Here is a 17,564-nt window from a genome sequence, read left to right as displayed (position 1 = left end):
TCACAGCTGGCTTCCAGGGCACTATAAATACAAGCAGGTAACTGTGCAGAGAGTTCTGCATGTGGTTTGGATCGTGGTGTCAGTAGCAGTATGCGTGACTCGGGCTTTTCTTCTGGAGCCTCCCCCAGTTATCTTTGAACCAGCGGAGTGTCTTTTATGGGGTCGGTTCTTCCTCGTGCCCCACTGGAGATGTCTTCTGCCCCTGTCTTTGCCTCCCCAGTGCCACGGACCTTCTTGCACAGCTCTGTGCCATTTCAGCAGATGCCGGATTTCAAATGCCACAATGACGTTCCACTGGCTTGATTTTCATGCTCTGTTTTTTAAGTGTGTGTGTGTGTGTGTGTGTGTGTGTGTGTGTTTCTGTGTGTGTGTGTGCGAGGACGCACAAGGCGGGAGTAGGAGTACTGTAATCCACTCTGAGCTCTCGGGGAAAGTACTGGCTAGAAATATGAGCGGGGAAGTGGAGCGTTGCCGCATTTTTCGACTGCCAGCCTCCCCTGACGGTCACAAGAACGTTGAGCAGAAGAGGAGGGCAGCGGGAGATTTAGAATACTGGTGCGGTTCTGCCAGTAAAAATGAATTGCTGTGCCCTGAAGACGAGGGGAAGAGACCCTGGAGTTTCTAGGTGCTTTGCAGCAGGTGGTAGGAAGTGGGGAATTCTTCAAGCAATGGGGCATAGTAACTGATGGAACTCACTGCTGCAAGGCCATTGATGGCCCTTTCTCATGGAGGGGTGTGCAAGCCATCATGATTCAGAGGGATCCTCCTTGAGCAGTAGCAGTCTACCTCTAAATGCTTGATGACAATGCAGCAAAAGAGGGCGGCTGCTGCTTTTATGCCTTGCTTGTGGGCTTCCTGGACACTCCCGACTGTCCCCTCTTGGGAACGGGATGCAGGGCCACAGGGTCTGATCCCACAAGGCAGTTCATTTGCACTGATCTCCTTAATATAGTGCTCAGTGGTGACAGGATCCATTTCCGTTTCTTTGGCCCTAGACTGTGTGAGAAGAGAGTGCCTCAAGGCTTATGCAGAGTGCCTTCTCCATTGCCTTGGATAGCAGGAAAGAGGGCTCAAGCCTCCTCCGATGCAGAAAGGTCGTCGCTGGCTTCCAGGCGAGGCTTCTGCCCTGCAATCAACCTGCCTCATTTACGACATTCTGCAGGGGTCTCCGACGACGGGGCGACTCCCACTCTTACCCTCTTGTGCTTTCCCAACACTTATTACAAATCCCTCCAAGAGGAAAGGGCGGAAAATGATGCTTTCCAACTGGCAGCACTAGGAGCAGTCCGCCTGGAAGCGCCCTCTAAGTGCTGTAGGGACTCCTTCGGCTCCACCCTCACCCCACCCTGCAATTTCCTTGAAAGAGAGGACCGTGATGCCTGGATTCTCTGGCAGGCCGATCACAATTCCGTCCTGGCACATGGAAGGAGTCCGAGGCTTGGCCAGTGATGGAGCTCTTTGCGGGTCACGGCAAGGACAGGCAGGGCTGGACCCCAAATGCCCCCCCCCCGCGAGGAGCACTGAGAGATCCTCCCCATCACCCATTGCTGCACTCTGCCTGCTCTGTGTTTTTAGTTTGCTACTTCCCCCCCTCCCAACTTAAGAGGGTCTTTGGATTCAAGAATCACATCTTTGTCCTGCACTACATGGTCAACAGCTCCAGAGATTCCTCAGTAGCTGCAGGTTGTGAAATAGCAGGCTGTGCATGGCACAAATGCACGCGCACACATTTTGCACACACACGTACAAGAGATGTGAAATGCACATACACACACACACACACACACACACACACACACACACACAGAAATGTATGACTACAGCAGCCTCCTGCAACCTGGAACTCTCCAGATGTTTGGGGGTTCCACTCCCAGGATGCCTGATCATCGTGCCTGGAGCTGAGGTTGGCCTCAAGCCCTTGAGGAGGAAGCCGAATCCTGGAGAGTCACACAATGAGGCATGACAGCTGGCACAGCTGCGGCTGATCCACAGAAGCCTATGCGCCCAGCAGGCATCGCCCAAACAGGATGGCCGCACAAGGCCTTGTGGGGCAGGGGAGATGTCTGAACCAGGGCTCAGGAGGGCTGAACCCAAATGCAGCCACCTCTGTAGGGTGGGGGAGCTGCCCCTGCACTGCCCCCCCCCCAGGAGGCCTGGCCCAGAAGAATCCCACTGCTGCCTCCCTCCTCACCTGCTTCCCTTCTCCGAGGCTCCATCCTGGGCACGTGCACCCCCAGAGGCAGTTCCCCCACCCCGTAGGGCCTGGGCCAGCCATCCGCCCAATTACCTGCCACGCCTAATGAGCCTCCCTCGGCTGAGAAACGTACCTCCAAGCTTCCCTCTTGGCGAACGGTTAATTACCAGAGAATGGAGGTCACCCCTGCGGGAACGCAGAAGTGCTGTGGGGGTGGCGGCCGGTAATTGCCTAGGGAAGGAAGGAAAAAGGAGAAGGGAGTGGATGGGGCAGCGGGCAGCCTGGGAGGCCTCCAGCCCTCCCAATTATTCATCGGGAGGCCCTCCTTCCCGCTCCTCTCTCTCTCTCTCTCTCTCTCTCTCGTAAGCCTGCAGATGATTTCTCTGCTCCCCGCCGCTCGACGTCAGAAGGCACCGGTTTTGTTCCCGGCCTGCATCCATCCATTGCGCGTTGGTTACGGTGGCGAAGCTCATTGTGGCTCGAGAGAAGGAGTGCGGAATACAAATGCTGATGACTGAAGACTCACACCAGGCAGGCCACACACACACACACACGCACACGCACACACACACACACGCACACACACACACACTCTGTTTAATTAGGGTTGATATTCCCTGCTATTGTCGCCTTCCAGAGCATCCCAAGGAGCGTTCTGAGGGAATCGCAGCTCTTCCCTGGCTGGGTAGGGAGGGAGAGTTTTGGAAGTCAGCCCAAAAATGTGATGGGGGAGGGGGAGGGGATGGAGGACAAGCCAACCTGCCCATGTTGAAATCCACCTTGTAATTTATTACGAAGTGTAATGTGGAGCAACGCTGCACAGAGGAGCCAGGAGGCAAAAGGAGCCAGGGAAGGCAGAAGCGCAAGGGACCATTAGGCAGGCACACCTAGAGATGGAAAGCAAGGGACTGGGCCCAGTCGAAGGAGGAGGGAAGGGAGAAGGGCTAAAGGTGCTGTAGGAGAGCACCAGGTGGCCAACGCCCGTGACGCCACCGATTGCGTCACTCACTCTCGTTCATTTCAGTGAAACCTGCGAGCAGCGGATTGGGCCGATGGGTCAACCGTGTGAGGAGCTTGCCATGGAAACCGCCACATCATGCTGCCTCTTTGCTTGGCCTTGTGCATAGGCCTCCCCCTGGTGCTGAGTGGTGACCAGAGGTGGGGCCGGTGGGCCATTTGGCCTTCACCTCTCTTCCTACCCCTTCCACCCTCTGAGAATAGCCCCACCAGCGGCGGGAGACGCTCCTTCCACGCCGAGGCCAGGAGGGCTAATGAGCACGTTCGTTAGCATCTCTCCACTGCTCCGCAGCTGCGCAGGCCGCGATGCTCGGAGCGGCGAGGCGCAGCCCATAATGAGCCGAGGGCACGCGGCTGCGTCGAAATGGGTTTCTCTCTCGGCTGCTGGGAGACGTTCGGCTCTGTATAAATATCATTATGATTGCTATTATGATTGTCACAGATGGGCCTGCAGGAGACGCGGCACGCAGCGGGAGGGCCGGTAATGCCGGCGGCACTTTGAGAGTGGGAGAGAAAGGAAACTCTGATGCCAGCCTCCAGAAAGAAAAGAAGGAAGGAAGGACGGAGGGAAGAGAGAGGCGAGATCCCTTTCTTCGTCAGCCAGTGCCCTTTGCTTTCTTGTGAAGCAGCCAAAGGCTCCGTCTCTGTCTCCAACCTGCAGAGGGGTGGGGGGTGCTTGCAGCAGCCAAAGGGGTGGGGTGGGGCATTCAGCAAGCGTCTGAAATGTTATCAGGTTGCCCACCCCTGCTGTATAGGGACAGGCGAGGTGGCTGATTAAAGCACAGAAAGATCTAGGCTTTGCCAAAAAGTCCCGTGGTTGCTCTCAAATTCAGATCAACATGACAAGCGCAGCGGGCAAAAGTCATAGAATAGTAGAGTTGGAAGGGGCCTACAAGGCCATTGAGTCCACCACCATGCCTTAAGGTAAATGCAGAGTTGTTCGAAAGCTCTTGGCTGTGAGCGGCCTGGGCCCAGTAGCAGGATGAGGCCCTGGAGTGGATGGCACCCCCACATCTGTTTGCCTTGCCTAGGGCGCAAAACAGTCTGGCACCGGCCCTGCTGCCAGGTTTTGCACATGGAATTGGTGGCCCATTCCTATTGGCTACGTAACAGTAAGCCATTACTGCCCTCTGCAGGATGGCAGTGGGGGTTGCTCAGCTTTGGACCGCAAGACTCGGACTCCAGGTCGTTCCCTGCCGTCAAAGCACCCTCCACCTGCAATTTAAAACATTTCTTGTTCTATTTCTGCAGGTTCCTTTCTAAATGACAATGCCCTACCCATAGGATAGTTGGAGGGAGGGGGTGGCCATGTTTCCACTTTCCTGCCCACCCTCCTTCCTAAATTTGGGTAGCTGTGCACACCGGCACAGGAGCAGGCCAGTGGGGTGGGGACGCACACAGTCTCGAAACGGTCACGCACAGCTCAACAAACCCGCGACGCAGAGCAGGGCCCTGCTCTTATCATCAGATAGCTCTAAAGGGCAGCCGGCTCTGCCCTTCGATTTGTCATTGCCGGTCTGACAGCAACCACCAGATGCGTCCCCCGAGGAGAGGAGACGTTATTGCTTTTAATAAAATATACTTTATTTTAAGCTGCTGTTATTGCGTTCATTAGTCTTACTTGTTCCTTACCTTACGGCTCTGTGACATCGAGGAATATTTGTTGGAATTGCCCTGGGGCGGCAAGCAAAGCAGCTGGACAGCTCCCGCGACAACAGTCCCCGGGAAGGATGGATAAACTCAGCACTTTGGTCCTGAGCCGGTACGTACAGGTCTTTGTTGAGTCTGAACTGGAATAATAATGATGATGATGATGATGATGATGATGATGATGATGATGATGATAGCTTAGAATAAGGGATCAAAACCACACAGCAATAGCAGCAGCAGCACCTGAAGTGGCCAACGGTTTGATCTCTTAAGGCCAGCCAGTGGGCCCGCTCCAGCAACTTGCAGACGGGCCATGCGCCCACACGTTCCCATTGTTTGATGACGGCTAAAGCCAAGCAACGATGTTTGCATGTGTGAACGGCGTCTTGCAAATGTAACACCGTCTTGTGTAGCAGCCCTCGGGTGGAAATGAAGCCAGGGCTGGGTCCTTTTCACGTCCAGTTTGAAAGGTGGCCTGGGGACGTCCACGGACGCTATCCAGAGCTCCATCTTCGTGTGTGTCTGTGCAGGACAGAAGTGTAACAATTCGATAAAGACACTGAGAGCATCAGTGCACACATTTAGCTGCCTGTTCTCAAATACCAAGGAACCCTGGGTTCTGAAATTAAACGGGACCAGCCTGGGTGATCCACATTCTCATTGAAGGGAGACTCCGTCGAACATCGGTTTGTGTGTGAGGTGATTGAAAAGTTTTGTCCCTGCTGAGCCACCGCATTCACACATGCTAGCAGTCCCTGGAGGTGTGGTCAACCAGCCTCGGAGGTGCCCGGGTGCCCCACCAGCCCTTCTCCACCGTGTGGTTTGTCCCAGGGTGCATCTTCCTGACCTCCTTCTCTCTACATCCTTCCCCTGGAGCGAATTGTTCTCGGCTCCCTTGTTAATTGGTTCAACCGCCACCGCTAATTGTCTAAAAATAAACCTCGGCTGGTTGGAGGCCCTTGCGCGAAGGATGAGACGAAAGGGGAAAGACGAAGGAGCCCGGGAGAAACGTGCAAGAAACGCGAGGGGCGCGTGCCTGTGCAAGGTGTGCAGGGCGTGATACGGCCCGTCGCGATCCAAGGCTTGAGCTTGAGCTTCCTCCCTGGAGGAGCTGATGAGCGAATGGGATTCACGATGCTCGTGGCTTTCTTGGAATGCTCCTTTGCCAACAGACTGCCTGGTCCATCTGCTGCTGACGCTAAGTCCCCCATCTCTGCGTGGAAGGGGCGCGCGCGCTGCTCTTCTATCCCCTACCCCAACGGTGAGCAACAAACCTGTCATCGTCTCAACCACACTGACAGCTATTGACTGGAAGGGTGGGGGGGCAACCGGCATTTCGTAAGGTGCCCCACCCGCCTGGAAAACTCTGGACTCCGGGTGGATTAGTTAGGCTTATTAAGAGAGTAACTGGAGACAGGCAAGCTCCTTGCTTTACTGTTAATTGATAAATCAATCAATTCATTAAAATTTTAATTACACTTAGTGGTCAGCTGCAGAATGCAAGTGCCGGCATTGAGCAGATAAACTCCTCCCAGGAGCTCTTCTCCTGGGCTGGCGGAGAGCAGCCATTGCCTCAGGTGGCAGATGGGGGGGGGCAGCAGGGGGGGGGCTGTTCTCATGAATCCTCTCCCTGACCCCAACTGTGGGAGGGCAGAGCTGTTTGTGACAAGACAACCGCTCATGGAGCCCCTAGGCATAAGCTTGGATGTCTAGCCAGCCTCTGCTGCAGTCCCTCCAGCGAAGGAGAGCCCAGCTTCTCCCCAGGCAGCCTGCTCCCCTGCCCAACAACCCTGGCTGCTAGGAAAGCTCCAATGTTTAGCCGAAATCTGTCTCGCTGCGGCCTCCGTTAGTTCAAGTCCTGCCCTCTGGAGCAACAGAGGACAATTCTGCCCCATCTTCTGCATGACGGCGTTTCAGCGCTTTGAAGCCTGCTCTCGCACCTCCCCTTGGTCTTCTCTTCTCCAGGCTCAGCACCCCCAACCCTCTCAGCCGTTCCTCAGAGGCTGCTGTACTGGGACAATAATAGCGACTGCCCGCCTCGTCACAAGGTTTACAGCCCAGGGCCCACGTCTGCAAAGTGCTACCGACGTTTGAAATGTTACGATTCGATAGCAAGGAATGTCTTTGCAGAGGGAGGGCTGCTTGGGTCGGCTCCCTAGACTGCAGCCCCCCCACACACTGCAAGGCCCACCACCCCACCCCGGGGAGAGCAAGTGGGCTTGGGGGGCGGCAAAGGGCTCCTCAGAGGGGCCGGCCATGTCGAGTTGCCATCACCAGAGGGCGGCCGTGAGCTTCTGCAGAAGTGTCTCCTCTTCCTCCTTGCCAAGTTTGTGGGGACTTCAGGCGAAGGTGGAAGTTTCTCCACTCTCCAGGGGGTCCTTCATATGAACAGGAGTGGAGGGGGGGAGACAGGCCTTGTGGGGGCCACGGCTGGGTATCCCCCCATCCACCCACCCACGTCTTGTCTCTTCCCAGCACCTCACTCAGTGCTGGGGCTGTGGAAGAGGAAAGGGGAGCTGCTGCGTTGCCATGGAGACCACCGCCTGAGTTGCCTGGGGCGAAGCCGGCTAGAAAGAAATCTGGATTCCTGCCCCCCCCCCCCAGGAATCTCTGGGGGTTGAGAGTGGGGGAAAGGGGGCAGGAGAAGGTCGGGGAGGGGGGCTTCAGAGGAGACAGCCCTTTGAAGTCTCACGTGTGTGTGTGTGTGTGTGTGTGTGTGTGTGTGTGTGTGTGTGTAGAACAGAGAGCCCGGTCTGTTTGTGACAAGGACCAAAGAGGAACCACAGGAAGTGGACCACGGCGTTTCCGTGGCACAGAGTGTGTGCAGACGGTGGCATGGACGTGGCCTTCCCACTGGGAGTATGGGAGCCAGCCTGCCACCGGTGCTGTCTGGGACCCCGTATGGCGAGACCACGGCATCTACGGCAGCCTGCCACGTGGGAGGAGTCCTCAAGGACTGCCACGATGGAACGTGGCACCTCCAAACTCAAAGGCCCGGCCCAGGAGGGTAAGCATGGCCCACTTCAATTTTCTCATCCCATTCTCCTCACTCCTAGTCTACTTTGGGGGCCGTCCCTTGTGGGGCTGTGCGTCCCTGCTGAATGCAAGTATTATTATTATTATTTATTTATATAGCACCATCAGTGTACATGGTGCTGTACAGTAAAACAATAAAATAGCAAGACCCTGCCGCATAGGCTTACATTCTAATAAAATCATAATAAAACAATAAAGAGGGGAAGAGCCTGGAGTCTGAATCGGACCATTGGGCCAATTAAGCTGGGCGTCCTGTTTCCAGCAGTGGACAGCCAGAAGCCCACCGCAGACTCCGGTGTGACTTAGCTCCATGCCGGCTCTACTCTTGCGCAGCCTATATTCACGCTTAAAAAAACAAACAGATGATCTAGAATTCCCATGGCCCGGTGATCTCTTTTAAATTTACCCAGCAGAAGGGCCAGTCCGGGCTGTCTTAATACTTAAGGCCTAACTGATCTGTGTTAATCCTGAATTCGCGCTCTCGTTGATCCGGCATCCTTTGCGAGAGCCTTGCCAGAGCCACAGGCAAGAGCAAGGTGGCCCAGCGGACTCACCCGTGCGCCTCCGTCTCCCCACACTCTGCGCCCTCCAACACGCGTCTTAGGCAGGTATCAGACAGGTATTGTTCCGTGACGGTTCCGCGAATGCTGAAAACAGCTTTAGTTTCACAGCAGAATCCTAGGCAGGTCTACTCAGAAGTAAGCCCCATTGCGCTCTGTGTGGGATTTAACCACTTGTAAAGTGATTTACGCTGACTTGCTGCTATCCATCATTTTCTTTCAGCTGGGCCCTGCTGTGGTTTTTACGGTTAGGGTATTTCGACCTGTTTTGGACTTCAGTAAATGCATTGTGGGTTAGATATTGGACGCCACCAAGCGAGGAGGGCAGAGCTTCACAAGGGGGCCTGGAACGCCCTTAAAATTAAGAAAGGGTTGACCTGCAGAGACCTGGGTTCAAAACCCCTAGTCAATACGGAGTTCACTCACCAGCATGTCCCCGTGTCTCAGCCTAATCTACCTCGCAGGGCTGTTGTAAGGATAAGGTGGGGTGACTCCATGTGCCCTGAATGCCCAAAAGCAGCCGCCCCAGACCTGATGGGTTGGACTTCAATTCCCATCAGGCTGCCCTAAGCGATGGTGGTAAATAAATGGGACTCTGAAAACATGCTCTCTTTATTTGGCACAGGTTTATCCCCATCCTGGTGCCCTCCAGATGTTCCAGACTACAACTTCCATCAGGCCAGTCGAGGATGATGGGTGCTGTAGTCCAAACCACATGGAGGGCACCAGGACAGGGAAGGCAGTCAGATGGCCAAGTGCGCTTCATTTTGCAGGGAGAGAATTGCTGGGTCTTAAGGCCGCTTGGAAGTCACTTCCTTTCTTATCTCAGATACTCTGCACATGCTCTCCGCTACCCTTTTCCCAGTGTGTAATCAGCCCTGTGCAGGTGGACATCAGGAAGACCTGATGTGGAGGGACCTGGGTTCCAGAGGATGTTGGACGGATCCAGGTGTGGGTTGGCTGTGGGCCCCTAGGTGCGAACTGGTGGTGTTTCCACCCACAGGGGGACCTGGGAGTGAACTGGTGGTGTTTCCACCCACAGGGGGACCTGGGAGCTCTCATTTGTGGGGCACAGAGAGAGAGAGAGAGATGCTTGCAAAGAAAGGGGAGAACTTTGAATTGCGGGGGGGGGGGAATCTAGGATGGCCCCCTGGGAAGAGGAGGTGGGGGGGATGAAATGTGCACCTACGTGTCCAAAATCCTCTCGCCTCCCCTTCCAGCCTAGCTTGGGTGTTTTGCTCTCTAGGGCCCTTTTTCACGGAGCTTCTCAGACAGACTTTGACAACCCAGATGGCGCCTGTCCCGAAATGATCTGGTGACGGGCGGGGGGGGGGGGTGCTCCGCAGGTCCTGATCCGACGCAATCCCAGGCCTGTTTAAGCGGAGCCGCGCTCCCAAGGGATGCGGCCACGCCTCTCCACCCCCCCCCCCAAACTGCGTGCACGTGCTCAGGGGAAAGCCCCGCGAAGCCTTACGCCCAAGTAAGCAGGCCTCGGATCGCGACGACTATTTGAGTCCCCTTGATCTGAAGCGGGAGAGAGCTGCGCAGTGTTCGCCCTGGCACAGGTTTACTCAGGAGTACGTGCCGCTGCGCTGCACGCCCCTTCTCCTCTCGAATAGACCCTCGCTCAGCCCCGGGCTGGGGGAGACCGTTGGGCTGCCGCCGACTGCGCTTCCTCGCGGGCAAGCGCCCCGGCCCCGGGCGGAGAGGCAAGGATAGGGGCCGCGCCACGGGGAAACGCGCCGGGTTGCGGCCGAGCCGCGTCCACACATGCTAGAACTTTGCCCAAGTTGGCAGGGGAGCGCGGGCCGGCCGGGCAGGCGCTGCGTGTCCTGCGGGGGCCGGGGGAAGCCGAGGACGACGACGAGGAGGAGGCCAATCCGGAGCGCCTCGCCCGCCCCCCCGCCTCTCCCCTCCCCTGGCGATGCCGCCTCCTCCTCCTCCTCCTCCTCCTGCCTTCTCAATCCCAGAGTTTCTCCCCCTTCCTTTTTCTTTCTTTCTTTCTCCTCCTCCTTTTTTGTGCTGCGAGGAGCGAGTTGGAAGCAGCCGAAGCAGCGGCGGCGGCAGCAGCGGCAAGAGGAGGCGAAGAAGCCGAAGAAGCCGGCGTCGGCGTCGGCGTCGCGGGGAGCTGGCCCGGTCCGCTGCGGTCCCCGCCGGGCATGGTGTAGGAGGCCCGGGGCGAGCGCGGCCAGCCGGGAGCGATGCTGGCCTGGGCCGTGCTGTGGGTCTTCACGGGAGCCGACGCCGCGTTCGCGCAAGGTGAGCCTCGACGGCCCCGGAGCCCGAGCCCGGGAGGGAGCCGCGCTGGCGGGTGGCGGGGCGCGCGCGCGGGGGGGTGGGGGGCGCACTCCGGTTCCTCCTCCCGGGGGGGGAAACTTGGAAGGGGGAACTTTGGGAGAAGGGATCGGCGAGCCCCCCCCCCCGATTTGTGGTTTTCTCTCTCTCTTTGCTTCCAAGAGGAGAGTTTGGGGAGGAAGGTCGCGGAGGGTTGGGGGGGGGGGCGCGCGTATATTTCTCTCTGGCTTCGTTGCCAAGTGCAGTTTGTGTAACTCGGAGGGCGCTTCCTCGGGCGTCGCGCTTCCTGCGGGCCCCGATCCTAGGGCTTTCTTTTCCACCGCGTTTGTCTTCGCCCCCCAACACAAGTGAGAACGAAGTTCTCGGCCTGGATGCCGAAGGGTCCCACGGCGGATCGGGGCTCCTCGCTCCCCTCCCTTGCCTCCGAGGAAGATTGCCCCGATGTGTTCCGCGGGACTTATTCTGAGGAGGAGGAGGAGGAGGAGGAGGAGGGCGTGCGGTTGCGCTTCCTTGAGAGTAAGGCGCGGAGAACGCGGGCGGGCGGGAGGCTTGCTCCCGAGTCAACTCGGGTAGGATCGCGGTGTCGAGCGGGAAGGGAGGCAGCCTGAAGGAGGCAGCCCCCCCAAAAAACAGCCCCCCGGCCGCCCCCTCCCCGCCTCCATTCTTCCATCCCTCCCCAAACATTTGTGGTTTGCAAACCCAGATGCCTGCTTTGTTTTACTCGCGGAGATGGAAAGTGTGCGTGTGTGTGTCTGGGATGGGGGGGGGAGTTGAAGCCGAAGGGATCCGAAAGGGATTGAGGGGGGGTGAGGGGGGCGAGGGTAAAACTGACCATGGCGCGCGGGGGGGGGGGGAGCAGCTCTGGAAAAATAGCTGCTGTGCGTTTTCTTTTTCTTGCCGTCCGGAGTAAAGTTAAAACATGTCATGGGGGAGATTGGGGCGGGGGGCGGTGGAGGGAGAGCCCCCTGGATGTGTGGATGTGGAATTTCCAAAGCATCCAGGCCTCCCCCCCGCCCAAATCCAAGGGGCACAAAAGATGTGCCTCTAGGGCAGAATTGTCTGTGGGGTGTGATGTGGTGCTCCGGGGATGGGTGGGGGGAGGCGCTGTTTGTGAACCCAGAAATGTGTCTGCTGCAAATGCCTGGAAATTAAACTCCGGTCACATCCAGAGCTGGAGCGGGGCGAGCGGGGGGGGGGGATGTGGGAGGAAGGATGGTGAGGGGGGGGAGAGGCGAGATTGTGGCGGGTGACGATTTTTGGGAAAGGAGAGGGGGTGGGTTGCATCAGCGATGGGCGGAGGGCCTCGCTTTCTCTCTCCCCCACGTCTGCAGATAGGGGGGCTAAGTCGAATTCTTGAGTGCTCCCGCCCCCGGGCAGCCTGCTGGGATGCTGTTGCAGCAGGGCCATAAAAGGGGCGGGGGCGGGGGAGAGATGGTGGGGGGTATGGAACTCCAGTGGTTTCCCACACAAGGTTGGGGGTTGTGCTTCAGGATGAACCTTCAAGGGGGGGGGAGTGGCAAGCCACGGAAGTGATGGCCACCAATTTGGATGGCTTTATCCGCTCTGTGCTACCTGCAGCATCAGGGGCAGTAAGCCTGTGTGCACCAGTTGCTGGGGAACATGGGCAGGAGAGTGCTGCTGCACCATGTCATGCGTTGTGGGTCCCTGACTGATGGCTGGTTGGCCCCTGTGTGAACAGAGTGCTGGACTGGGTGGACCCTTGGTCTGATCCAGCCTCAGGGCCCTTCTGATGTTCTTAAACACCGTGCGGGGGGGGGAGTGAACGTGAGGAGGGGGGGTCTCTGTTTCCATCTTGCTAGCAGGACCTTTGCTTGCTAGCAAGGTGTGAGTGTGTGCCACTTTGTTTGCACCAGCCTGGGCACCCCTGGAGAGAAATATGACATCATAATTAATGCCCCCACCACCACCACCACCTCCCATATGTCACAAACAGCTTCATGTTACTAATAGTTCTAAATCGCGCTTTCAGCCACAGCTAGGCCCATTTTGCAGCAGGTCCAGAATTTGGGGCCTGTGTGAGTCTTCTGTTTCCTGCTTGCAAAGCATTTTGGTTTTTTTAAGTGTTGGTTGTCTTTCAAGAAAGACGTGGATCCAGAAAACTTGTTTGGGATTGTTCGAGTAGAGGGACAAGCAATTGTTCTGAACACAATCTCTCCTCCCCCCAAACCCCATTATTAGTAGCTTTTTAATTGAAACCTTTGAGTTCGGAATGTGTGTGTTTTTAATCCATGAGGACCAGAAACTTGCGTAATACTGAGAATTCTCATGATTGCCCTAGAAAGTGCCTGATTTGGCTACCAGATGTCTAGGATACACGACTGAGGGATTTGCAGAGGAGACTTGTGACTTGGCACATTCTTTGACATGATGATGGCTCTCCAAAGATGTTTGTGTGTGTGCGTGTGGCAGGGAGGGGGGGTTGCTTCTCTGCCCTTGGTAAATTTGACTTGTGTGTCAGATAAATGCAGAGCCCAGTCCTCACGCTTGTGCGCCGTTGTGGAGTCTGCTAGGATGGGACCTTTGTAAGAGCATCACTCAATGAAAGGCAGCCTGAAGAGAGGGAGGGAGGGGCTTCTCCCTTCCAGAGAGTGCTGGAGCTCTAGGTGGCTGAGGAGGGGTCTCCTTTGCAATGGATGGTGGCCCGGCTGCTGTCTTGGGCCACTTCCGCTGAAGGAGAGAGAAGAGGAGGCTGGCCCTGGCACTGCTGCGAGGCCGTGGCACGAGGAGAGCATCTGTGCAACCCTGTGAGCTAAATAGCTCCTCCTCCTCCTCCTCGGCGCTCTTCTTCTGAAGGCCTGATGCCCGGAACAGACCACAAACAGTCATTGCCTCCAGGTCCTGTTTCGGGAGACTCCCTTTGGGATATCTGGCTGACCATGGTTGGAAACAGAAGACTGGGCATAATGGATTTTGGCCTGATCCCGATTGGGATAATCAGGGGAACTTTGTCTGTCCCTGGGGGCGCATCTGTGACCACAGGAATGTGGGCAGCAAAGGGGGTGCATTTCTCCCACGTGCTTATGGGGCGCAGCGTTTTGTGCGCATAGGTCCCAAGAGGGAGAGTCTGGCTCCAGGAACGAGGAGGTGGGGGTTGCTCTGGGTGAACAGCTGCTCCCCCTGTGGGGTGCACACCAGTGCAGTGCGGAAAGGGCCCATGCATGCCAAGTGGGGTGGGTACACGGAGGGGGTTCCCTTAGGGCACCGCTTTCAGCCCCAGAGTTCCAGCAGTGGGCGGGGTGAAAGGAAATAGGGGAGGAGCCCAAATGCCAGCATCTTGCAACTTACAGCCACCAGTGCCTCTCTCTCAAGCCTTCGGGGAGGCATCTCAGCCTTCTGGAATGGGAGAGAAACTGCACGAAAGCCTGGAGAAGGTGGGGGGGGGGGCTGCCAAGGAAACGGGGTGCAGAGGGAAGTTGGGGTGCCCAGGCTGGCCAGATTTGCTCCGCAGGCCTGACGGTTCCAGGCTGATCCACCCACTTGATGTGAGAGGGCTGGTGGAGCCCGGAGCAAGCATTGCAGTACGTCACGCCACTTGCTAACATCACCAGAAACAGTGTCCTGGGACGATGGTTGCAAACATTTCAGTCCCAGCGTGGCTTTGGTTGTGAGACTCTGCATCTTTCTGTGGCACTTCTTGTCGTGAAAACGCCTCCCTTCGGAAAGCCGTGGGGAGAGGACACATGATTTGGGTGGGGGAGAGAAAGTGCCTGGAAGCTGCATGGCTAAGGAGGGTGCAAGAGGGGTGAGGATGTGTGATCTGTGAAGCCAAGGCCTACCTTGGCGGCCACATTCCTTTTAATTAAAAGGTGAAAGGGGAGGGGAAGGGAGGGACCCTCTTTGCATCGCGAGGAGGTGTGTGTGTGTGTGTGTGTGTGTGTGTGCGCAATGAATTCCCTCCCTTCTCCCCATTGTGGAAATCTTTTGAATTATTTTGGTGAGGAGGGGGGGGGCAACACAGTGCAGGAAAGAGCTTTCCTTTTAAGCTGCAAAGTGTTGATGTAATGATGTAATGAAACGGGGAGAGGTGGGGGAAATTATATTGTTGAAAAGGCAAACGAGAAAGAGAGAGAGAGATTTAATTGGAAACAGCCTCCCCTGGCTCCTGGGGGGGGGGTTGTTTGTGCCAGCTTCAGAGGGTGCCCCCCTCTCCTTTGATACCTAAGGAGTAAAGCTAATTTTAAGCCCGCTTGCTCTATGGGGACGATGCCTGATCCACACAGCCTCTGCTCTCACACCAACAGAAAACCTGGAACCAGCTTACACCTGTCAAGGTGGGGGTGATGGCCTACCTGGGCTATTAGTAAAAATAAAATAAAATAAATAAACAAATCCCCATTATTGCAAAAATCATCTGTGCGTGAAGCCAGGAAATTAGCATCTTCGCATCCAACCCTCCTCCGTGATGAAGGCTGCCCGTGGGATGTCCTCTTACGGGTTAGAGGGGTCATCTTGAAAATTTCAATATTTTCCCACGCCCCCCCTCCCCCCCTCAGGTTAAGACAGTATTTGGACTGGTGGTGATTCTCTGTTTTGTTTTTGTTAAGGGGAGATCAAAAACTAGAAGCCAAGCACATCAGTGTGTGTGTGAGACACACACACACACACACACACACACACACACACCCCAGGAGGTGTATATAATTTTGCTTGTGGAAGGAGTGGGGGGAGATTGTGTTTATTGAGGGAGGATATAGATGAGGGGGTGTAAACTGAGGTTTGGGGCAGGGCTGCTGCTGCTGCTGCTGCTCAGCTCTGGTGAAGGCTGCATCAGGGACTGGTGTGCGTGTGCGTGTGCGAGCGCTACCACTGGCTGAGCTTCATCACTCTTCATTTTTCGCTAAATAATTTTCTGTATTTTATCTAAATGAAAGTCATTCTTCTTCCCTCTTCTCCCTCCGCCGCTCACCCCCCCACCCCGCCCTCTCTCAATCACCCGCCAGGGTTCTTTCCATGACGGCGTGTCACAAATTGAAATATTCATTCATTTTCTGAGCCTCTCTCTCCCTCTTTCTCTGTGTGTGTGGATTATTTTTCATCTCCTTTTGCAAGGGAAGGATGGGGGAAATTTAAAACGGAAAAGATTAAAGCTAATTGTTGGGAATGAAGAGGGGGGAGGGGGGGCGATTGAGAATTTGGCAAAAGGAGGAGGCCCAAAGAGTTGCCCGTCCCATTGAGGTTCATGATGCATTGCTGGATTTTGAAGATGGGTTGGTTGGGCGGCAGAGTTGCCCCCTTTCTTGACGTGGCCTGGCGCCTAGACCTTCCTTGGCAGCCTGGCACTCAGGGATTTAGTGGGTGGCTGCTTTTCCCATCGCCGCTCGCCATCTGTGGCGAGAAAAGTGTCAACTTGCTATGTTTCTGTGGGCTGGGCTGCAAGGCTGGGGGGGAAATGTTGGCAGTAGATTGCATCCTCCAGACCTCATGGCGATTAATGTTCTGCTCTGACACATGGGCGATGCGGCTGGTCGCCCATAATGAGTCAGAATCGCCTTTAGGTGACCAGCCAGCGATGGCCTTGTTCATTAGAAAGAGTTGGCTCTTTGGGGTCATTGATGTGCTCCAAACAGACGTAGGTGTGTGAGTTGACGACGACTGAACGAATAAACAACAACAAAAAGGCAGGGAAATATATTTTGTGGACCCAGGAAATGCTGCATCAGCACAGACAAGGAGTCACGCAGTCCAGGATCCTGTCTCACCCGTAAGCCCAGAGAGGTACACACACGGGACCTCTCTTTTTCAGGGGCGGGGCTTCCTCTGAGAACCAGGAGCTGAGGAATAGGGCTGGCCCTATCATTGGCCAGAGTGAAGGAGTTGCCTCAGGCAGCAGATGCTGGGAGGTGGCAGCCAGGTGTTGGAGGTGCCCTGCTGTGTACACCCAAAGATAGCCAGGTGCCTTCAGGTGGAGTGGAGGATGCTGTCCCAGCACCAGAGTTGCAGGAAGGCTCAACTGCCAGCCCGGTTGGCATTTGTCCATGGAATGGGAAGGGGACACCATCTTGTCCTTCGCAGTAGGCAGCAACGTATCTTGAGCCTCTCCTGGTGGTGGGGGAGGAGCAGCAGGGAAGGGGCCCGGCTGAAGAGCCTCCCTTGCGTGTCTGGTTGGCCCTGTAGGGAGCACAAAGCCGGATTCGAGAGACCTGACAGACCCGCCTCGCCCCGATGCAGCTTCAGGGCTCTTCTCTGGTTTCTCGCCGTGAGAGATGGAAATGGTGGATCTGTTTGAGTCAATAGAACCTCCGTGTGGAGGCGCAGCACCCTAGCACTGAATACTGGTTGCTGACATAAAGAAGACGAGCCCTTCACGCTTGTGGATTTGGGCCTGGGCAGCTGGGCTCAGGGACCCACCTGGATCCGGTCCAGCGATGGAATTCTCGCGTTGTTCTTCAGCCCCGTTCTCCCGATGGAGTTCCCACCCCTAAAGGAAATCTCTTTGGAGCGGTTGATTGTGGGGGCGGGAGGCATCCACCCACCTGTTCTCCCCCCCTCACCAACATGCAACTCCCAGGAAGCCCCCCATTCCCTGACTTATGCTCTCCCCCAGTAGAGCTGCGTAAATATTGTGAGTGTCGCGCCGGAGATAATGGCAGCTTGACGGCAGATTGATTAGCGCTGTGTGGAAACTGTCAGGCAGAAGCTGCCCACGCGGAAGCCGCCGCTCTGCCGCTTACCTGCCGGGGTCGTTAGGAGGGATGATGGAGGAGGAGGAGGGGGGGGAAGGCCTGGCTTGGCGGGGAGCCCTCTGAGCCAGCAGGCTGGGGGTGAGGGGCACAGAGGGGGGCCCTCCACTC

The 17,564-nt window shown here is 56.3% G+C and overlaps 1 protein-coding gene across 1 annotated transcript in view; it reads left to right on the top strand.

Annotated features, from left to right (window-relative positions):
* Positions 1-10,565: 10,565 nt before the first annotated feature.
* Positions 10,566-17,564, top strand: part of KIRREL1 (kirre like nephrin family adhesion molecule 1) — a 75,238-nt gene continuing 68,239 nt past the window's right edge. Inside the window, exon 1 of the mRNA XM_063146325.1 lies at positions 10,566-10,716. Within this exon, the coding sequence (XP_063002395.1) occupies positions 10,659-10,716 (58 nt within the window). The 5' untranslated portion in view covers positions 10,566-10,658. The remainder of the gene's footprint in view (positions 10,717-17,564) is intronic.

Source organism: Elgaria multicarinata, chromosome 21 (genome assembly GCF_023053635.1).
Source record: "Elgaria multicarinata webbii isolate HBS135686 ecotype San Diego chromosome 21, rElgMul1.1.pri, whole genome shotgun sequence".
NCBI lineage: Eukaryota > Metazoa > Chordata > Lepidosauria > Squamata > Anguidae > Elgaria > Elgaria multicarinata.
The sequence above is the reverse complement of the archived record's forward strand: the minus strand, read 5'-3'. Positions and strand labels throughout refer to the sequence as shown.